Source organism: Berghia stephanieae, chromosome 1, assembly GCF_034508935.2.
Source record: "Berghia stephanieae isolate SIO BIC M18660-M18661 chromosome 1, UCSD_Bste_1.3, whole genome shotgun sequence".
NCBI classification, from domain to species: Eukaryota; Metazoa; Mollusca; class Gastropoda; order Nudibranchia; family Aeolidiidae; genus Berghia; species Berghia stephanieae.
The window spans coordinates 119,226,443-119,249,961 of record NC_088360.1 but is presented as its reverse complement, the minus strand read 5'-3'; the positions used below and the strand labels follow the sequence as shown (position 1 = coordinate 119,249,961).

The window sequence follows — 23,519 nt, the reverse complement described above, 5'->3', positions numbered from 1 at the left end:
GCATTAATTATTATCAACAGCCTTTCTAACCATTATGTGAAGTATGAAGTAATAGTGGTACCTACAAGCAACCATTGTGGTAAACTTATGATTCCATGCTTCTTGGCAAGGATGCGAAATATATAATGTAAATGTATATTATCTGGGATGGTCAAGTCGAAGACAGCCTAGTGTAAGAAAACGTAAATGTTTGACTAACCTGACATCCACAGGCAAATAGCCCAGATGGTAACCAAGAGCACTCAGTTCCTGTAATATTCAGGAGGGGGAAGATAGAGAAAGAAAAATAATGATATGCAGATACTCATGTTTTTCCTCATTGAGAGGGCATAAAAAAACAAAAATGGTGATACAAATTTCAAAACAAATGACGACCAAATAATTATAATCAAAATCATAATCCACTTACGGCAATAAAGAGCAAAACAAAATAAAACCCCCCAAAAAGACCTTTACTTTATTCATAGAATCAATACGGTCGGGTTATCAAGGTATGGCACTAAAGACTTGACTACTTAATGAGCCTGTGGCATCATTTTTCTAGACTGGGATTAAATTAATCTTTTCACTTTAAATCTTAAGAAATTAAATTCAGAGAAAAAAAAATCAATAATCGGATGCAGTATATCAGTAAAAACATTTTTAATGAGTTTACAATGTTCAGACCTGCCACTTCACGAAAAAGGAAATCAGAATGACATTGTAAAAAAATCAGTATCTGGGGAAAAAAATCAGTATGAGACGTAAAATTATCCAATTATCCCCCCCCCCCCCCCCTTATTTTTCCCCAACACCCAAAATGGCACGCACAACGCCAATCTGGCAATCAGACTACTAACTTATTTAAAGATGGTGGCACTTGGTAACGAGTCAGAAGCCAGGGACCACGGTGGTTTACCAGTACAGCTCGCTGTCGCTTCACAAAGGAAATGAAAACTAAATAACGCGCCGTGTGTGTTTTCTATCTGTGTGAGGGCATCACAAAGAGGCTCGCTACGTCATGTGATCTATCGAGGTATCGCGGGACGGGTCAAAGTTCACGAGACTTGAAAATTTTAACGTGCAACGTAAAGCACAAAGTAAACGTAAAAGAGAGGGGTGGAGGGCTGCGGGCCCTTGGTCACTTGGTGAAATCGGTACGATCGGCAAGTAAATCGGGAAATCGGTAAATACGAAAAAAAGGTCTTGCAAATCGGTATGATACCGATTAATCGGTATGAACGGCAGGTCTGAATGTTTATTGATTTGGAATTGCAAAGTCTGATTTTATATTGATGCTGTTTTTCAAAGATGCAACTTTCAAATTTTTACATACATACCCCATACTGATCTAATGCTCCAAGATCTTGAAGCCTCTTGATTGCACCAGATACTGCTTCCTTTGATGGAGCTTCAATCAAGCTTTCGAGTACTGACTAAAAACATTAATATAAACAACAACAAGATTTCTTATTAATTATTACGATTGTTTCAATATCATGTCATGTATAAGGCATTGAAAGAATACATTATGCCAGTTAGCCTTTAAGATAAAACATTTTTAAAACAATGCACAACTTTACTGAATTAAATGTTAATGACAATACCTACCCAATATTAGAGGTTATTTCAATATATTTTTGTATTGATTGACAATTTATAATTATTGAATCATTTTCTCAGCTTTTTCCATGCCAATAAAATAAGGTCTAATGTGCCATATCATTAATATTGATCGACATCTACGCCATGCGGGTGGTTGGATGGGAGCATCCAAATTGAATCATATACCTATGATGTTCGTATGGGTGTACGATCCGACAGTGATGTCGTTTCTTCTTCTCTTTACTAGCCTATCCTGCTTCTTTGGTTTGTGATTGTATTTTTGACAGGGGATATTTTTTTCTGTAAATATTCTGTCTGTTTGTTCTTGGTTATTTATAATTTAGCTTATGATATCTTTAGGGTATGATTTTGATTTACATTTGTACTATTTTTGTTAGATTGCTTGTTTTTTTGTTTCAGCGGTATCTCATATAACCTCAATTGTGTTGGAAGAGACCTAAAGCAACAAACAAACAAAAAAAAAAACAAAAACAAAAAAAACATCTACGCCATATGCAATTTAAGGTAAATTTTCTGGAGTAGACGGAAGGATTATTTTTTAACACACAAACACCTGTGCACACACAGACACATATACACTAACAAGCATATGAATATACACACATACGTACATCACTCCAGTTTAATGAATATTTTGGATGCTGCCCGTTGTACTAATGTTCACTATAAATCATAACTAATTCAGAACTGTTTTAATACATTTAGATTACACCCCTTACAGTGATTTTGACATGTGCTGTCGTACATATATACAGAAACTCACTCACACACACACCATGTGAAAATTATGGTTAAGCAATCGAAGTAAATAAAAAGGAAACTCATAATTATGATAATTTCTCAACAGCACAAGAAATAGCAAAACATCTTACTTCTACATCATGATCTCTTAAAGCTGGCAGTATTTTGATCTTCAACACAAGCTGCTCAAGAGGTGCTCTTTGGATCTCTGTTAATGGAGATTTTAAAAAACACTCAGCAACTATTTTTTGTGGATAATAAAGGACCAACAAAGAATTGCATTTCAGCCTGCTAATATTAGATTTATTGTCAAAAAAATGGGACGAAATGGAATCTTTTTTGTTTTATCCCACTTGAAATTCCATCAACTCACCTGGGATAGGCTGATGTTTTAGGTGATGATCAAAATGATGTGAGGTGAAGAGATGAAAACAAACACCTTCCTGTACTCTGCCAGCTCTTCCCTGCCTCTGTAAAGCATTAGCCCTTGAAACCCACACTGTCTCAAGGCTCTCCATACTCTTAGTCTGGTCATACCTTTAAAACAATGATACATAAACATTTAAGCACCATCAAATACATTACAATGAAAATGCGATAATTCATTCACACGCTCAATCCTCTCCGGGCCTGCTGGCACTTGAGGTGATGCAAGGGATCTCCACCTGGTCCTGTCAGCAGCTATTCTTGGGGCCATCTTGAGGGACACTCCTCTCTACTTTAGGTCCCTCTCCATGGTATGTCTCCAAGTCTCCTTGGGGTGACCTCGCTTCCTCTTTCCTTTGGGTGTTCATCGCAGAGCCTTCCTTGTCAGTGTTTAATCAGGTCTGTGACAGACATGCCCCAACCATTGCCATCTTTTCCTTTTAAGGAGACTCATTTGAGATTGTGTTCGGCCAGAATATCTTGAAGATTCGTCATAAACATTTGTTTTGGAATACTTCAAATTTCTGGAGGATACTGTCTATGATCTTCCAACACTTGGTTTATCAATTATAGTTTCAACACATCATACCACTTCTTACCTATAAATATCATATTGAAAGATATCTATGTGACAAAAGTCACCATGTGAGTGTGGTATAAAGGGTTTGATAATTTGCGTACCATCGACACACCACCCTAGCTGTATTAACCCTAGACAGTTATGTTGTCTTGTTTGTTTTTAAGGGTTTTACTGTGCTTGCGACACAATTAGGTCATTTAAGTGACAGTAAAAAGGAAGAAAATGGGATAGTCAAAAAAGTTATAGATTTACAATTGAAAGCAAGGCAAAGACAAAGGGGAATTGATTCAAATAGGGAACAGATGTAGATTCCAAGAGCACAACATCAGTGTTCTTAGTTTGAGATCACCTAAAAGTCTCATCCAGACACATACACAGGTCTCCACAAAGAGGAATACACTAAAATGTTTACAAATCAATATTTATATATTTAAAACAATTTAAAACATTTTTTAAATGTAACAGCATATAACAGAGAGATGATTTATAAGAAAAAAATTATCATCTCCCAAAACTCTGACTATACATTTGACTACTTCCCTCCCAGTCAGGGTCCGGCCAGGGCCAGGACAAAACCAAGTAATCTCATTCCAAAAGAAAGACGGAAAGCATGTTGGAAAACAGAAATAGAGGGATAGAAGGCATAGTAATCACCTTGTCCACTATGTGAGGTCAAGAACCCCACCCAGTTAGACAGAAGTGTCAAGAGCTGTCAAATGATCTAGTGTGAGTGCTTTAGAAATAAACTTTATTATCATTATTAGATTAATTACAGAGTGTTCAATCACATTCAGAAAATCTTAGATTAAAATCATATCACTGTTAACCAATCATTCCTGGAAACAAGATAAGCATATTCATACCTTTTTTCTTTCATTCTTCCAGCGTCAACTACATAGACCACATCATCAATGGTAATCGATGTCTCTGCTATGTTCGTTGCAATGACAATTTTAATTACACCCTCCTTGGGTTTTCTGTGGATGTAGAACGAGCTGTGTCATTTTCTTGTTTGCTTTTTTTTTTTTTTCTGTTTTTGTTCGTTTTTTGGGGGGGTTTTTTGAGGGGGGGGGGGGTTCTTAATCCTATTTAAACTTTAAACATTATAAAAACAAGCCTGCCATTTGATTACTGCGTGGTTGAATTAAAACACTACAATTAAATAGAATGGTCTAAAATTATCGCAGGGGGGGGGGGGGGGGGGGAGGGGGGAAGGAGGGGGCAGAAGAAGCAAAGGTAAAAAAAAACAATCCAAATAATTTATTTCTATTTATGAATTTAACAGCACCTTTAGGACTAGAATGTTATACGACTGCCTACCATAAGTATTAAAAATAAATATACCAAGTAATTAATTACAATACATCATCTAAATAAATATTATTATTGAGAATATATGTCTCTAAAAAGATCAGCTTACTGGAAGACAGCGTTCTGGTCCTCAGAGGATAGTGTTGAATGAAGTGGGATGATCTTATACCTTAATGTAAAATAACAGAATTTATGACTTGTTTATATAAAATTAAGCAAGATAACGGTAAAGCTTCAAAGAATGTAATAAAAGAGAATTTCCTCAAATTGTAAAAAAAAAAAAAATTAATATAAAACAGCTTTACTTACATCTCTGAAGTATAAATAAAATTTGTGCCTGGGGAATAGTGTTTCCAAAAATCTCAAAAATGCCAATAAATTTTATTATTTTTAAAACAGACAAATTGCCAAGAATGCATATTATCAGCAGGTAAACACATTATAGAAAGTGCTAATTGTAGTAAAGCATACAAAGGAGTAAAAGATGTCTATTAATCCATTAACATCCAGTCAACAAATGGGTGTGACACTATCCTTTTCTTTTTTTTGTACATTGTCAAAATTATTGAAATGATACCAATATTCCTTAACTTTGGGCAATTGATTAAAAGACAATCTAAATCATTAGCACATAACCTTAAAAATGATCAGCATAGATTGACAGACAAAACGATGCAGACTTTAGATATGTCTTAAATTCTATAAACTCAGTACCTATGCTTGTGTGTTCTTCCAAACTCTGACGTTGCTAAGATAGCGTCATACAAAGTTTGAATCTCTGCAAACCCTGGCATGAAGACTAAGATTGCCCCTTCCACTTCAAACTGAAAATATCAAAAAGCACCATGGTAACCAATTCATCATTTTGATACCATCCCCCGAAAAAAAAAAAAAAAAAAAGACATGAAATTATAAAATGTTTATCTAATTAAACCTTTGCCATCATCATGCAAAATACGAACTGTAAAATTACAGTTTCAATTATTGTGCAAAATAATACGAAAACCTAAGTCGAATTACAGATTGCTAACTCTTTTTTATGTACGATGATGTAATTTTTAAAACATTAATCACTGATGCATATCCAGGCCTTCCTAGAATGTCCTGCAGAAAGACTAGCACTGAGATAAAGACAACAGATTAGTTGGAGACAAATGAAATGATGTATTCAATGTATACATTTATGATCTTCATTTCTTTATCTTATCTATTTCAAGTTTCTGTACACCAGTGCTCTTTCTTCTTGCAAGTCTTCCAAAAGTAAAAACTAGTCTAGATTATTATTCCATACTTGATCTCTTTTCCGGAATATTGTTTTTATAAACTTTTTTTTCACTTTTACTTTAGAGTACATTTGGTATTTACATAGGTCGCTTTTTTTAAATATTTAATATTCATAAAGAGATAATGAATTCTGTTGGTCAATTATATGCAAATCATACTTACATGATTTCTTTTAGAAACAATCCATTCCAATATTTCAACTATAAGATCATAATTTATCTTGTCAATGTCCATTCTGTGAAGGGTTTTCAAAGTAGCATGACTGTAACCTATAAATATAGACACATGGTTGTCAGTGAAATGTACATTTTTCCTTATTTTACTAATAAAATACATTATCAATGCCATTTCAATAACACAGCTTATTATATATTAATCCTTCCTTTATGAACAGCAGACTCAAGGCAGGCCAAAGCAGGAGAAGGATATTGACCGGTGGAAAGAGTCCTGGGGGGGGGGGGGGGGGAGGGATCTCTACGTCCACAGACAAGAAGAAATCCTTCATTGCTGCCCTACATGCCAATGGGTGTAAAAGGTAGTAAGGAAGTAAGTAAGTACCAATTTTAAACAAGGCCATAGAGCTTACATCTAAGAGATTGACTAAATGTTACTTGCCCTGAGATGTAATGCAAATGGAATGGTTGATCTGTCCTCCATTTATAGCATAGTTATAATAATTTCACACCTACATATTCTTAATTTATTTTCTCGACACCAAATAGGACCAACTTGTTGCCCGCTCCTTAATTACAATCACTACAATGGAATGTTTCTTATTTATATTCATCCCCTTTTCAATTTTTTTTAACTGTAAATTTTGATAAAGCAAGAAAGGTAGCACAAAATATAATTGCTTGACTGACTTACTAAAGCTTCATATATTCTTTGACTTTGTCTTACGGAGAGATGATTAATTTCTTAGAAGGAAGTAAAGCAACGTGGAGAGGGTGATAAAGGACACAGCCAGAGGGCCATCCAAGATGTCAATCATCAGTCTTTGAAATAATCAAATGGCTTCTCATTACACAGATTATTTTCAAACACAAACCTTCATATCTCATTTTCATCTGTGAAAATGTGAGATTCATGTCCCCAACTTTGTCTTTAGGGGGACCTTTCGAGTCACCCATCACATCCTCAAACTCTTCATCAAAGTCATCAAAACCTTTTGCAGATTGTGGTCCACTGCTTGATTTCTTCATTGACTTTGCATAAGTAGATCTATCTTCTAATGCATATCTGGTAAAAATAAATTGAAAGAAAAAAAAAAGAAAAAAGAATTTCAAACATGTTCCAATTCCTTTTAAAATGTAGTTGTATATCTTTTTAATAACACAATATTTAATCAAAGTTTCATTTTGAAAGCCTTGCATGTGAACTGTAACATTAATGGATGGCACTGTTTATTTAAACAATAATCATAAAGATTTATTTTTACTACTCAATGACTGAAGCTTTAAAACTTACTTTGTTAGATCAATTGCATCTTCAAGAAAGAATTGTTGCACTGGAAAAGTCCGGCCTGTAAAAAAATAATTTATTATTATTTTGTTCAACCCACAATAACATTCTTTAATTCTATTTTATGACTACCTTAAACAGTGTACTTTCGTATAATTGCTGAGTTATGAAAACAGTATTGGAAAAAGGTTTGGTGTTTTTAAATCACACTATCAAATTCTTTTCAAGATAAAATTTCGCTGGCTCAATAATTATGATACAAAATCTTTATTATGGGAAAAACGCATTCTATTCCCTCTGATCTTTTTAAAAACAAAGCAAAAACAAACAAAACACAAAACAAAACAAAACAAAAACAAAAAGAGAGATAGAATGAAAAAGAATATTTTTTTAAAAGCAAAACTTGGAAACAAAGCAGGATGAAATTAAACAAACCTGGAATTTCTAATACAGGGCATCCAGAAAAATATTCTGAAAACAATTGTGCATTTAAAGTTGCGCTCATCAAAATGACTTTCAAATCAGGTCTCACTCCCAACACATCACGAAGTATCATTAGTAGAAAGTCACTGTTTTAAGAGATAGATGCAAATGCATTATTGAACAGACAACTGTTATTTGATATTCAAAGATGACTTGTTTATTTTTAAAAAACAAAAAAAAACATATTAAACCAGATAATAACGGATTCATTCATAATTTTTTTTCCAAAGAAAATCACATAAGATTTTACCATATTCTAGTTATTGCCATTGTATCTTTCCAGAATTAATCAAAACTTTGCTGATTTAATATTTTGTATGTTTTTTAAAGTACAAATGAAAACAAATTCATTTACAAAATCAATAATGAAAGCAACATATGGAACACCTATTAAAATATAAATAAATAATTAAACAATTGAGAGCATACCTCTCTTCAGACCTTTCATGAACTTCATCAATAATGATATGAGAAATTCCCTCTAACAGCGGGTCACTCTCCAATCGCCGCAAGATGATACCAGTTGTACAGAACAATAGCCTTGTGTGAGATGACTGTCAATGAGAAAAATATATATATAAAGGAATTATAGGTTCAATGGTGTTTAAATTAATAGATGCAACCTAAGAATCAGAAATTTAAAAAAATCCAAACTTGCCAATTACTTATCCAAAAGATATCTGATACAAAATCATTGAAATTTGAAAATAATGAACAAACTTATCAAATCAAACTGAAATAAATCTTTTAAAAACCCTATCACACACCAAAAAAAAATGTTAAAAAGTGAAATGGGTACAACTTACATTGACACTCTCCAGACGTATCTTGTATCCAACAGACTTTCCAAGCTTCTCACTTCTTTCATCAGCAACCCTCTGTGCCACAGCCATGGCAGAGATGCGACGAGGTTGAGTACAAATAATGTTAGTATTAAATTCTTTTTGCTGTAAGGCATCATCAAGAATAAACTGAGGGACTTGAGTTGTTTTTCCACATCTAGAAAACAATTTGAGATAAATTCAAAGTTATACATTACGAAGAAGAAAAAGACTACCATAATGTACCATCAATAAGAAAATTTAATGGTAATAATTTATAGTGGTATTTTATTATATATATATAATTTATTATATATATATTTCAGTAAAAGATCATAATATCATATTTCATTTCATTTTCATACCCGAAGAAGGATTTCAATAATATATTTTATAGGCTTAAGTATTTAATCTAACGTATTTAAAAATAACTTCATACCTGCATTTTTTAAAAACTTGTCAAAAGACAAACGTTAAAGGAATGAAAGAATATCTACTTATTTACTTTTTTGGTGTGTCAGAGAGGATTTCAAATCCTTTCAAGACTATCCAATTTATATTATTTGTAAGGGAAAAAAAATAAGTTGTGTCTGATTTATTTGACTCAATGTTATATTTTAGTTGCTGATGACATGAACAAGGCTCATCATTAGACCTCATGATGATGTGAGGAAACTGTGACATGTTATCAACTTGGCATATAAGTAGCTGTAAATAAATTCACTTATTACCTCTACTGTTCAAATTTCTCAACTTACCCCGTCATTCCACAAATAACTACAACTTGATTCCCAGAAATCACTTCATTGATGAGCTGTCTCATTTCCCAGGCAGGGAGAGTCTGTCGTGTTGCTTGCATATTCTGATAACCCCTCATTTTCTGATGAATTTTTACAGAACCGGGTAATTTTTCAAGCTACATAATTTTTTTTTTAATATTGAGACATAATACTAAGTTTTCGTTAGGTCAAATTTTTATACAGGGCTAAGCCCAATCTAAATATTAAAAATGCTTTCATTTTAAATTTTTAAAAGGAGAAAACTGGAAGTTGTAATGATCAGTTCAACTCAAACGATCTAAACCATAACTAAGATATTAAGAAGGTAATAACAGAAAGAAAACATTAATTTGATTTGTTTTCAATTTTAAAAACTTATAAAAGAGTACTTGCCTGCTTTTTCTTGAAGTCTATTTGCAGCAAATGATTAACAGCTTTCATCTCATTAGGATCTATTTTTGTACTGAATTCCTCCCTCGAATTCCTTTTTAAGTGTTCAAAAGGAATATTTTCATTACCTTTATCAATATTTTTCTCTCTAACTGTTTGTTTTGTTGACAAACTATTATCAAAAGTCTTTTGCAAATCGAAAGAGGCACTGTTTTCATGATCTGATGACTGATACCTTTCATCTTCAGTAGGTTTGGGTAAGCTTGAAACAAATGTTTCTGTGGAGGCTGGTGTCATATTCACGGGTGCAGGACGTCTGAATAACTCTTCTAACTTTTGCATATCTTCTAAAGAAGAAACCATTGTAAACACACAAGGAAGTTGGTCTTGCGCTGCTTCCCTTGCCTGCTCCATTAGAAAAAGAGAGATATTCAACTTAGCATGGGACGGAAAGTGTTCAATAGTAGATGAAAATGCAATTAGTGGGGCTTCATGAGGGTATGTGTTACCAACAGGAAATCTGATTTCAATAGTGAAAGACGGGGGTGTTTTCTCATTCTCCACTTCTTTTAACTTACCATAAATAGGATGTGAAAGATCTTTGGGTTCTTCATCAGGTATTGAATGAGACAGTCTACACTTGTCTTTAAATCTACATTTTCCTTTCAGATAAAAAGGGCACACTTTTTTTTTACTGCCTTTTTTGTCATCACACTTGACCTTTGTATTTGGTTTCACTGCAGGGTACAGCTCATTCAAAACCTGTACTACTTCTGGGAGCTCAAGATTCAAAATCCATACCCTCCCAGGGATTCTTTCTTCAAACAATGTGTCATATATTGACTCCAATGCCATTTTCTCCTCTTCTCTAACAGTGATGAGCTCATCATCAACAACGTCTGATTTTGTGTCTTCATAAGTAATGCCGTATAAGTCGTTAAGAAGATATTCCAAAGCAGCGCCTGTGTCCCCATCACAAATTTGAAGGGCTTCCAGGCACAGTTCTCGGCTAAAACCACAACTGGGGAAATAGGAAAGGTGTGTTTTCCATGGTATACATCATGAATTTGTTATTATAATCATCTATTTAATTATCATTCAAAAGAAAATAAATAAATAAACAAATTTCTCATATCATCATAATGAGCAAAAAATATGATACGCCAAGTAATGTCTCCCATATTGAATTTCAAAGAAAAATCTGTATTATTATGTGTTTTCCTCCTATTAATCAGGAGAGAAGAGAGAGAGAATGAGAGAGAGAGAGAGAGAGAGAGAGAGAGAGAGAGAGAGAGAGAGAGAGAGAGAGAGAGAGAGAGAGAGAGAGAGAGAGAGAGAGAGAGAGAGATGTGAGGGTAGGAATGGATGAAAGGGAAAGAAAAATGTTATGGTATTGTGGTATTACCCTTCCAGTTTTTCAGTTTAAATTCTACATATATTTAAGTACTAATTCTTGGATTAATTCAAAAACTCTACAATTAATGATGCAAAGTGATATATGTTCTCTTTCTTTTTAATTATTCAGAGTCAGTTACCAAAATTCTATTAATATATTCATACTTCTGCAATTTCTTGACGGCATAAGGATTGGGCAGTGAAGTGCCCCGGCTGTTTCCACCACTCATTCCAGAAGACAAAGTATTGCTTATCCCACCCTCCACAATGAGATTCTTGCCAGTCATCCAATATTGATCTTCTGCTCTGTAATCCAACTCATCATAATCAGTCTCAAAATCTTGATATCCATAGTCAGTTACTTCTTCATCATCACTGGATATACAAAATAAACATGGGCAAAAAGTTAATTGGAACTGATAATATTCTCATACACCACACTCCCCCCCCCCCCACCCCCCAAGTTACTGTAAATCTATGATCAATAACCTTGCCTGGATTAAACATATATAATAATGTAGCAATGGATCCCAACACCCCAAGTAGCAGACATAACAGTCCATGAATCAATTGGTATTTAACCGTTTCCATTGTATTCCCTGACTTTTACCAATATTTAAAATGTTACTTTAGATGTTACATCCCACTGACTTTTAAGCAGATTTATGGTGAACTGTATTTCATTTTTGAATGACTGTTTACAATATAAAAATGATTAAAATATATACAATAACCCCCCCCCCCCCCCCCACAAATTCTGAGATCCACAGTAAGTTCACCAAACATTGACTGGTCTGAAATAAAACGGCCGGGTACTTACCGCTTTTTAACAATCAAGCAAACATATTAGTCGGATTTCAAAATATAATCACCTGCATAAACCAGCATCCTCCATTCGTAAAGAGATAAGTGTATCTCTAACCATTTCTTGGTTTTCAGAACTCATAAATAATTGCTGCATTTCAACTTTGACCTTTGGTTTACTTTTCACAACTGTGGGCTGATAACTGGAAGTACTGGAAGAAAAAAGTTTATATAAGATTTTGTGAGTGTTTGTGTGTGCGTGTGCACGCATGCACACATAGCTAGAACATAGAGATGTTGATTTATACCAATTTGTCAGTCCAACGAGGAAGATGAGAAAATGTGTATAAACGTTTTTAAAAACAAAAGGGGATATAAAGTGCTTAAGCTTGAAAAACTTAAGGTTTATCTTGGCAATCTCTAACATACTACAATGAAATAAAGCATGAAAAAAATTTGTAAAGAAAAATTCTATTTTTAAAGTATCTTTATATCTGCCTATGCAATAATAAAAATAATGCAAATTCATTTATCTCTCAAAATCTGATCTTTTGTAATTTAAGTTTTACCTCTTGCTTTGACTGGGTGGATCATAGTAAGGATCATTGACCACTGGTCCATCCATTAGGTCATCATAGTCAAAATTTTGACCTCCTTTCCTTGAACTTGACCATCCTCCCCCTCCACGACTTTGCTGAGTGGGTGCCCCTCTACCTCGATGGGAAGCTCCTCTTTCAAACCCCCTACCTCTTCCTATAAAAATAAAATGATGTTCGACATTGTGATCAGTGGCCAAACACTTAAGTCAGCCTGGAAATTTGGTGAAGAAATCAAAATTTTAAGAGAGTATTCTTAAACAATTGAAAGGATAATAAAATTCGTAAATAATTTTCTTTTTAAAACATTGGCTTCAAGAGGTGTCATAAAGTGGCTCCTACTGTGACCTTCCTTTTGATAAAATGCAAGGATACAGGAGGAGAGCTGATAGATGGAACAATCAAAACAATTATGTGGCTGTAATTTGTAAACTTCCGGAAAACTGGCATTGAATGATCATGTTTTATTATATAAAATGAAAAAAAAAAACACATTTAGTTTGCTCTTGCTTCTTGAGGTGTATTTGTTTGGGGATTGTTTTTTTCCAAGGTGGATCTTTAAAATATGCTTTTTTTTTTGTTTTTAGGGGGTTTTTTCTTTTGTCTTTTTTATAAAATGATGTTCTGTTCCTATTATGATCAGAAGGAAATGAGGAATTTAAGATATGCCCCCCCCCCCTCCCCCCAATTAACTTATGGAGTCTTGACCTTACCATACTCAATGCTACAGATAAGAAATGAATAGATTATTATGGACTGTGCTGAATTAGAATCATTGCTTTCCCTTCTTCTTTGTTTTTCAAAAAAAAGCTTTTAACTTTCACATGATTATTATTATCCCTCATCTCAAAGTGAGAGTGCACAAGTAGTTATTGAAAGTACTAAATATTTTAAGAGTGCTATTACTGTGACAAAAGCTAGAACAAAACAATCATCCAATAAGCATGCACTATATGAAATGGAATCTGCTGAATTGTGCTTCCATGCAATAGCACAGAGGGCTAGAATGAACCAAGCAAAAAAGAGGTTTCAGGTCTGCAACTAGAGCAGACAGATTGACAAGTATGCCTTTAGTTTTTAGTAAAGACATTTAGCACAGCGTTTCCTCTGTCCATCAAACTGTGATTGGACAAATAGTAAGCACTTGTAAGAATTTATCAAAATAGAATTATGGGCCTTAATTTCGCAAAATAAAATAAAGTGGAGGGAGACATTTACCAGAGTGAAAAAATTATCACTCTATTCATCTGGTTCAAAAGTTATGCCCGATATTGTTCTATAGCTTATATAGGAAAAACTGTGACCAAATCACTAAAACCCAACGGATAATCAAGCATATGTTACAAACAGAAATTGAATGATCTATTGAGAGAAAAAAGTATTGTTCAGAGCTGAAACAGCGGAAAACAAGGAAAAATATATTACACCAATGCAAATCATAAAAACTACAAATAACATATCTAAATACATAGATGAGATAGAGTCATAAAATTTTCAGGCAATAATGGTCTTTATCAATACGTTTTGATTGAATGAGAAAAATATGCATTTTTAAACAAAAAAATATCCTCAATAATCTTAGGGTGATCTTTAACTTACACGAATGACCACTATATTACTGGAATCTTGGAAAAGTCAGTTATAAAATATTTATTCACATATAGATAGACCAAATACACCACTGAATCAGCGTCAATTAGTTGTTCACTTTGAACCTTTCCAAATTAAAATCCTATAGAAGTGGAGATACGGACTGACAAAAAATGTGTGAGGTGGTGTAATAAAAATTATCGAAAATAGGTGATTTTATTAAATCCCACTCCCCTAAATTAAAGAAATCAAATTTGTGGGAGCTATAATATTTGTTTGCAAGCATATTTTGCTCTGAAATTGACCGTGAAGTGACTTGAATATTGTCTCAGAAGGACCTTTTTTATTGAAAAAAAAAAAGGAGCATTTCCGGTTGAACAATTGTAAGCGTGAAACACATGTATTCTATTTACACAAAGATTTCTCAATATCATGAAATTGGAGGGTAATTATAATAGTACAGTTGTATACATAACGTTATGTCTTTTCCAACAATATATAATACTTGTCATTTCCTCTTATAGAAAATGAATCGCGAATATTTTAAATATGCCCCTAAAATTTTCCCCCTCAAAAATGGAAACTGAAAGTTTGGCCACTCAATCAATAGCAACTTCTTGCAAGTAAGTGCCTGTGATTACAAATCGATTTGTTTGAGCTGGTGGAAAGTACTTTGCGATAGTAGTGTTTTTATGTACCTCCATTGATGGTGTATCTTAACGGATCATTTTTATGCATCTCCGCTGCGCATGCGCAATCCATGCTATTAATTATCAATGCTGTGTTTCTGTATTTGGACATGGCAAAAGTTATATTGTGAGACCTGTACTTCTTTATTAATAGAAAAATGATAAAACTAACGCTGACAACATGCGGCCGAAATTTATAATCACAAAATAGAAGTTGCATTGAAGGTAAAATAATTTTCTAGGAAGAGTTGATTAAATATCATGAATAGCCAGGTAGCACAGTGGTTAAGCCTTCAGACTCTAGTCTTGAAGGAATTGAGTCCGATACCCATTCATTGAAAAAAAAAATGTTTTATTTTTACGGTTATTAGATATATCTTTTGAACTTTGAATTTATTATTATTATTATCTGCCCTTGAATATGGCTTTCCGTGCTGTTCGGCAAAAAAATGAATTTTTTCAATATTTTTTTTCATGACTTCAAATAATTGTAATCTATGCTAAAAGTTGTACAGTATTACCAAATTTGATAGAGCAAGCTTAATTAATAAAAAAAAGTTATAGCCTCTCAAAAATGGACCCAAGAACAAATTTTATTTTGACACGTTTTTGTCTTGTGATGGCGTAGCTTGTCGGTCACGAGAGAGAGAGAGAGAGAAAGAGAGAGAAAGAGAGAGAGTAAGAGAGAGATTAACTCCTGTATACAGATTTCCAACATGATTCCCATATCTCAAGCAATCCAGTCTAAGTCTAAATCTAAATGCATGAAATGTATGTTCATCTTCCTTGCGTCCAGTACCGTTAAAAGCAGTCACGTGAGAGATGACGATGATCAGGTGAGAACATTGAGAAGGTGAGGGGGTGGGGTAAGCTGACTCTACCTGTTGGTACAGGGGTAAGAATAGCGAGAAGGGGCGGCGGCTAGGCTACCCTACCTGTTGATGAATGGCTGCGGTTATTCAGAGTCGACTCTAAATAACTGTCTACGGTTATTCAGAGTCGACTCTGAATAACTGTCTACGGTTATTCAGAGTCGTGATGAACTTCCAGTTACCAACCACACGGTTTTTCTGTTTTTTTCTTCTCTCCCACCTCTGTTTAAGCCTACGGGAAAAAATCGTTTTACTTTTTGGTATTTTCTTGTCTCTTCTGTCATGGCAGTTTTTTGCATCAGTGATTTGCATTGCGGCGCAAAATTTGCAATTTTTTGCAAATTGTCGAGATTTTGAAAAAAAAAAAAAATTAATAAATAAAAAAAATATAGTGGGGACCGCAGATTTCTGGGATTTGTTTTTTGTCATGTCAAACATTTTCTGCTCAGTGGTAGTTCAGGGGGGAAAAAACAATAATATGCCTTCTATCATTTTTTGACACCTCTGCTCAGTTGCATGAATTTTGGTGACACTCCTTATTTATGACGTTAGTCTAGACACGCTGGCGCCAAATGTCAAAGGAGCACAAGACACATGGTGGCCATGAATGAGAAGATGATCGAAAGGGAAGGGGATGGAGCAAATGGGTGTAAATATTTGTGTACTTTTTAGCTGTAACATTCATTTGGCGATTTTATAAGTTTTACAAGCGTGTCTTTTTTTTTCTTCCTTTTAAAGTTTTGTTTTGTTTTTGTTTGATTGTTCTGAATTTGTTAATAGAATTCATTACAACTTGTGTCTAATTATAAAACAATTAAAAAAAAAAATCAATTCATTAATTCTCTCTCTCAGCCACCCTTGTATCTTCATATTATGTTTATAGATATCATTTGGTAATAGAGAGATAATAAGTTAGGCTGATCGATTTGAGATAATAAGTTAGGCTGATCGATTTAAGAAATGATTGTTTATAAGCTCATTTAAATTTGCTTTGTTGATGGAATATGTTTTGCAATTGATTAAGATTCTTATTTATAAGCTTATTTATAAGCGCTGGGTACAGCTGGGGCAACCATCCCCAACCCAGCGCGTCCACAGGTGGCGGATCGTGGAACGGCCTACAGATCCTGATCTATAGGTTAGCTGTAAAGCCGCGGACCAACTGGCGATAGTCGTGGAGAGTGAGGTTGGGTAGTCTGGCAGCACAGCTACACATACAAAATGCCTCATGTACTCTATGAAGGGACTATCAAGGTGAATGGGAGGCGCCTTAAAACCTGCCAAATGCTCCCACTGCCTTGTGGGTTATGACCGGGAGGTCAAAAGGCTATGGAGTAAACCAGATAAAAATCCGTCAGAAGGCAACGGGAAACCACTGACGTATCATCCCAAGATCGTCATGATGTCCGTCCAAGCGAATCTAGTCAACGACGTCAATGGATGTTTTTCGAGCAACTCGATTACAGCCTCGTCCGGTAGAGATAGTCATGCAGGTGAACAGGTGACTCTCGACCGTCATCCAGCTACTGTGCACCACCAAACATTACGAACAGCAACATGGAATGTAAGAAGTCTGTACCAGAAAGGAAAATTAGCAAATGTAGTTATGGAAATGAAGAGATTGAATATCAATGTTTTAGGATTATCAGAAGTTAGATGGAAAGGAGCAGGAGAACTTAATTATGATGACTGTAAAATTATATACTCAGGAGGAGGAGAACACCAAAGGGGAGTTGGAATTATACTAGATAATAAAACGGCGCGAGCAGTCAAAGGATTCTGGCCCATATCAGACAGAGTAATGGCAATCAAACTACAAGCAAAACCTTTTGATTTTGATATTTTACAAATATACGCCCCAACCACCAGTCACGATGATGAAGAAGTGGAAAATTTCTATCAACAAATAGATAAAGCAATGCATCAGTTTAAGTCTTCAGACATAAAACTCATCATGGGCGATTTTAATGCCAAGGTGGGCCGAGAAAGAATAGAAGATATTGTGGGCCCACATGGTCTGGGAGCCAAAAATGACAGAGGTGATCGTCTTACTCAATGGTGCCGTCAACATGATCTGACAATCACAAATACTTGGTCAACAAACCACAATAGAAGGAAGTGGACATGGAAAAGTCCTGGAGATGGAGTGAGAAACCAAATAGATTACATACTCATCAGCAAACGTTTCCGAAACTCGGTTTTGTATGCCAAATCTATGCCGGGGGCTGACTGTAACAGCGATCATATACCTGTGCTATGCCCCATACGAGTTAAATTGAAAATCTGCAAAAGAGCAAAGGCTAAACCTAAATACCAACTAGACATTCTCCGGGAAGAACAGAAGATACAAGAAAAATTTGAACTATCAGTAAGAAACAAGTTTGAAGTGCTTGGAGAACTAACAGATATAGAAGAGAAATATGAGCAGTTTAAAGACAGTGTTGCTGCATCACTAGAAGAAAATGTTCCAACCACACTTAAGTTGCAGAAGAAGAAATGGATTACTCCAGAGATATTAGAACTAATGAATGAGAGAAGAAAGGCCAAAAATCAGGAAGAAAAATACAAGACTCTGAACAGGCAGATAAAAAGAAAATGCAACGAAGCTAAAGAAGACTGGATAAATGAACAATGTCACTATATAATGTCCTGCAAAGAAAAAAATGGCAAATTCTTCCATCAGAAAATCAAAGAAGTGACAAACAAAACTAAATCAGGTGCTAAAAGTGGATGCATCAAAGACAAGCGTGGAAACACCATCATGGACAAAGTCTGCATTCTAAACAGATGGTCAGAATATATTGAAGAACTTTTTTTGATAATCGAGGAGAAATGCCTATGATAAAAGAACTGGAAGGGCCTTCTATAATGAAAGATGAAGTTAGGAACGTCATGAAAAGCATGAAAAATGGAAAAGCTGCAGGACCTGATGCCATAACAATTGAAGCCTTGACTGGCCTGGGTGAATGGGGGATTGAATTCATCACAAACCTTCTAAATCAAGTGTATGACACAGGAAAAATGCCAACTGATATGAAACGATCCATTTTTATAGCACTACCAAAAAAGCCAGGGGCAGTTGATTGTGAACAACACAGAACTATTAGCCTAATGAGCCACCTCACAAAAATTCTTTTGAAGATAATTTTACTAAGAATAAGAAATAAAATACGACCTGAAATTGGGGAGATGCAATTTGGTTTTGTTGAGGACAAGGGTACCAGAAATGGAATATTCACATTATCAATGCTGATGGAAAGATGTATTGAAGTAAATAAAGATCTGTATATGTGTTTCATCGACTATTCAAAAGCCTTTGATAAAGTACAACACGAAAAACTATTCAAAATTCTATCATCCTTGGACATTGATGGTAAAGATTTAAGAATATTACGGAATTTGTACTGGGAACAAGAAGCAGCAATGCGTGTTGACAACGAGCTAAGCAGTTTTACACCTATTAGAAGAGGAGTTAGGCAGGGGTGTGTTTTGTCTCCAGATTTATTCAACCTCTATAGTGAAATGATATTAAGAGATATCGAACATAAGAAGGGGGTGTGTATTGGAGGAAAGAATGTAACAAATCTGAGGTATGCAGATGATACGGTTCTACTGGCAGAATCTGAACATGAACTACAAGAATTACTGGATGTTGTAGTCAGGAGTAGTGAAAATATGGGACTGGAACTGAATATATCTAAAACAGAATGTATGACGGTATCTAAAAATAATAACCCACCAGCCTGTGTAATAACAAGCAGAGGACAAACAATACAACAAGTTGAATGTTTCAAATATTTAGGCTTCAATGTAACATCCAATGGAAAATCAGATTGTGAAATAAAGAAAAGAATAGGTATGGCGAAGAATGCATTCACCCAGCTGCATACAATTATGAAAAACAGGAATATTAGCATGAAAACAAAAATCAAAGTCCTGGATTGCTATGTACTGTCTGTGCTGCTATATGGTTGTGAGAGCTGGACCATAAACAAGACCATGGTTAAAAGACTGGAGGCAGTGGAAATGTGGTTTTACAGAAGAATGATGAGGGTGTCATGGATGGAAAGGAAAAGAAATGAAGAAATTTTAGAAATGGCAAACAGAAAAAGATCACTGCTAACAAAAATCATCAAACGCCAAATGGAATTTTTAGGACACATTATCCGCCACCCTGGTTTGGAAATACTCGCCTTGACTGGAAAGATGAATGGAAAAGAATAAGAGGAAGACAAAGAATAACGTATTTGAAAGGGATAAGAACTTGGACAGATGAAGCTGAGAAAGGTGGCGCTGCTTTAATAGAATTGGCAAGAGATAGATCAGCTTGGCGGAAGATGACCTCCGACGTCTGCTTCAGATATGGAACTACATGAGATGAGATTTATAATCAAATGAAGTTGAAAAATCACCAAGTTTTAAGAATTTGGCACTAAAATTGCCAAAGTCACAAAATAACCGTAGTAAACTGGTATCAAATTGAAAGAAACTCATCTCGCAAGAACTCAACTCGATAATTCGATAGGCTACTCGGCTCTAAATATCTGTACACATGGTTATCCAGGGTCGACTCTGAATAACCATCTACAGTTATCCAGAGTCGACTCTGAATAACTGAAACTGCCTACAGTTATCCAGAGTCGACTCTGAATAACCACTTTGTTGACGAATACAGGGGTGAGAATAGCGAGACGGTGCCACTACCTCTATTCTCATCCAGGATGAGAGGTCAAATGTTTTTCTATTCTCACCCAGGATGAGAGCTCGACTGTTTTTTTTAATTCTCATCCAGGATGAGAATAGAGGCAGCCTATTCTGAAACTGAAGGAACGTATTCTGAACTGAAAATTTGGTTTTCTTCATGTCTCATACATAAGTATCTTCAAGTGAGCCAAGTTTGAGGAAAATCAAAAAGGGTGTGTTTCCCAATTTCGAAAATTTGGTCTACTTGACATGGAATCGCCCTATATCACTATATCATTAGTTAGATGTGGTTTCGGTTTACCTCTTCCACTTCCACTTCCACTAGCACCACCACCTTTGCCTTTGTTGAATTTCCCTCCACCACGATTGGGTTTTCCTCCCCTGCGACGCACTGATCTCCCATCCATCTTAATTAGACGATTAAATTTATATTCATGTTTTGTAGATAAGATTTCTTATTCCATTACAAGAGGTATTCTCTGAATATGGTGCGTCAACTGACAGATGAAAGAGAAAATGAAATTGAAAGTGAAAGTAAGGTGACCTTTGTTTTTAGAGTTGTCTCCCTTCTGCCGAGTGACTGTAAAAATTAAAATATGACCTCTCCGCATCGAAACGTATTTTTCAATATTTGGTACACATTTTTGAAATAATCCAATTATTACTTTTGTAGTTAATCATTATTATATAAGATGTTCTTTAAATAAATAAAACACCAACAACAACAAAAATGCCGAAAATTTTATGACAATGCTCACTTTTTGAAGATTTTTTAAATATTTAAATAAAGAATCAATGAAATAAGAATTATTAACGTGAAATTGGTGTCTTATTTAGTAGAGGAAATACGATTTAAAGTAATTTCAAAGAACCTACAGTTTTGAAACTACGTGAAGTCGGGTGGGCAGGGTAAGAATCATCAAGAAAGAGGATGAGAGAGGAAGAGAAAGAATGATAGAGTAAAATACACACACACACACCACACACACACACACACACACACACACACACACACACACACACGAGAGAGAGTGAGAGAGAGAGAGAGAGAGAGAGAGAGAGAGAGAGAGAGAGAGAGAGAGAGAGAGAGGGGCTTGTGTGTGGGGGGGGGGGGGGGTGTTTGTATGTGTGAAAGAAACAAAAGAGAGACGGAGAGAGTGAGGTAGGCATGTAGAGAGGGATGGAGGCGGAGCAAAGAATGGAGAAACCCGACAAAAACCATAGATAGCACAGGACGACGGTAGTCTGTGACAAAAACCGACAACGGCCAAAATTCATGGGCGGGGTAAAGACTGGCTTCAGTAAGTAAAATCCAATCGTTGTGAAGACAATGACAGGCCTGTCACTGTCGCAGGATGTCTTCAGCTTTGATTTTTATATATTTGCCGACAGAAAATAAAATATGTTGTAGAAATTGCGACTTGGATCCTATTTTATTTGCGGGTGAAAATCATTGACATTACATTGCACTTTGTTTGGTAAAAATCGGGGGAAAAAATTACGACTTTGGTGATGAAAAATGACTTTGATGACAATTATTGTAAACTTTAAAAAATAATATGAATAATTTATAACTCCCTTATTTGTGGGGTGATTTTGTCAGTCGTAGTATCAATTTTATTGTAAAAAAGAGATAGGAACTTCAGAGTTATTTTTTCTGATGCGAAATTATTACTTTGTAATTTTAGCACTAAGAAAAATAGTTGGTAAATAAATATGTTACACCTCTTTGATCTACCACCACCGTCGTTTATTGAGAATAACTGTGAATCAAGCGTCTCAAAGTCTTCAACCAATCACAAGCTCTCTAACTGGCTGGCCGAAACAAAGACGCTTCTCACCGTCTATGTATTACGCAATTGTTATGCAAGGAATATAACACCTTTTTGAGTAGGCCTAACAGCTAAAATCTAAAAGTAAAATATATAATTCTGAGAAATTTGAAAGTCATATTGCTGAAATCAGCTTGAAAAAAGAAGAACATTGGTCCTTGTTTCAGAAAAATCGGTCGAAAACCAACTGTTTTACGAATAAATTTGATTTAAAAATTGCTTTTGTTTAGCAACTTTTTTATTTATCGGTCGATTTTCTCGATTTTTCGATCATTCTTTATAGCTCAATAAGACGAGTTCAGTGGTATACTTTTGTTTGTCTCAAATGTACTAGAACATAATTTGGCTTTTTTACCTATCAACCGTGCCTGGTTAATCCATTCAACAACGTGGTGGTTGTGACGCAACAATTCCATGGCCGTCTTCCACTGCTTCAGCGATGACTCAATTCATTGTTGACACGTGAGCTGTCAGAACGACCAATCGTTGAAGGGTCAAGATGCTCAATAGCCAATCGTTCTTCGATCAAAAAACTTAAGGATGGACCGACCTATGAAATCGTTTCTGGGCGGAGTTTAACCATGAGTGACCGTAGAAAACGAAAATGCGACTGCGGGCATCAAAGGGTAGGCTTATATCATCAAAGGATGTCTACATGATTGACATGGCCATAGGGAACTCATGATCTACTCCCCAAACAATAATATGAACACTAGAAGATTAAACAAAGCCTCTCCTCTTCGCTTGCCCCACGCGTATGTGATGATCAAGGCTGTGGCATCATAGATTATGGGTTCTCGGTATGGAAGTCTTCTGCTACAGCTGATTTACATTTTTTTTTAAATATCTTTTGTGAAAAACTGCATTCATCTGAATGTCTGACAATCTCCCTCACAGATCCAAGGGAGTGGGGAGGGGGAGGGAATACACCACCAAAAGTAGGATCTAGGCAAAACAAAATCACTTCATTCGGCAACATAGTCATGAAGCAATGTAGAAGGCAACAAATGACATAGGTATGTTTTTATGTTTTTAAGGGTTTTACGGCGCTTGCAACACATTTAGGTCATATCAGCGCCAGTAAAAAGGAAGAAAATGGGATAGTAAAAAGTTCTAGAATTACGACAGCTATTTCAATGTACGAATTATTTTAGAA

The 23,519-nt window shown here is 35.1% G+C and overlaps 1 protein-coding gene across 1 annotated transcript in view; it reads right to left on the bottom strand.

The window, feature by feature from the left end:
- Window positions 1–21,063, bottom strand: part of LOC144962912 (putative ATP-dependent RNA helicase DHX57) — a 30,402-nt gene extending 9,339 nt beyond the window's left edge. The window contains exons 1-19 of the mRNA XM_078896309.1: window positions 20,833–21,063; window positions 12,650–12,833; window positions 12,149–12,292; window positions 11,442–11,651; window positions 9,885–10,902; window positions 9,471–9,592; window positions 8,698–8,890; window positions 8,321–8,445; window positions 7,844–7,977; window positions 7,415–7,469; window positions 6,996–7,186; window positions 6,110–6,216; window positions 5,378–5,487; window positions 4,773–4,832; window positions 4,216–4,329; window positions 2,720–2,883; window positions 2,478–2,554; window positions 1,320–1,415; window positions 200–249 (exon numbers count right to left, since the gene is read on the bottom strand). Of these exons, the coding sequence (XP_078752435.1) occupies window positions 200–249; window positions 1,320–1,415; window positions 2,478–2,554; window positions 2,720–2,883; window positions 4,216–4,329; window positions 4,773–4,832; window positions 5,378–5,487; window positions 6,110–6,216; window positions 6,996–7,186; window positions 7,415–7,469; window positions 7,844–7,977; window positions 8,321–8,445; window positions 8,698–8,890; window positions 9,471–9,592; window positions 9,885–10,902; window positions 11,442–11,651; window positions 12,149–12,292; window positions 12,650–12,833; window positions 20,833–20,938 (3,260 nt within the window). The 5' untranslated portion in view covers window positions 20,939–21,063. The remainder of the gene's footprint in view (window positions 1–199; window positions 250–1,319; window positions 1,416–2,477; window positions 2,555–2,719; window positions 2,884–4,215; window positions 4,330–4,772; window positions 4,833–5,377; window positions 5,488–6,109; window positions 6,217–6,995; window positions 7,187–7,414; window positions 7,470–7,843; window positions 7,978–8,320; window positions 8,446–8,697; window positions 8,891–9,470; window positions 9,593–9,884; window positions 10,903–11,441; window positions 11,652–12,148; window positions 12,293–12,649; window positions 12,834–20,832) is intronic.
- Between the last annotated feature and the right edge of the window lie 2,456 nt (window positions 21,064–23,519).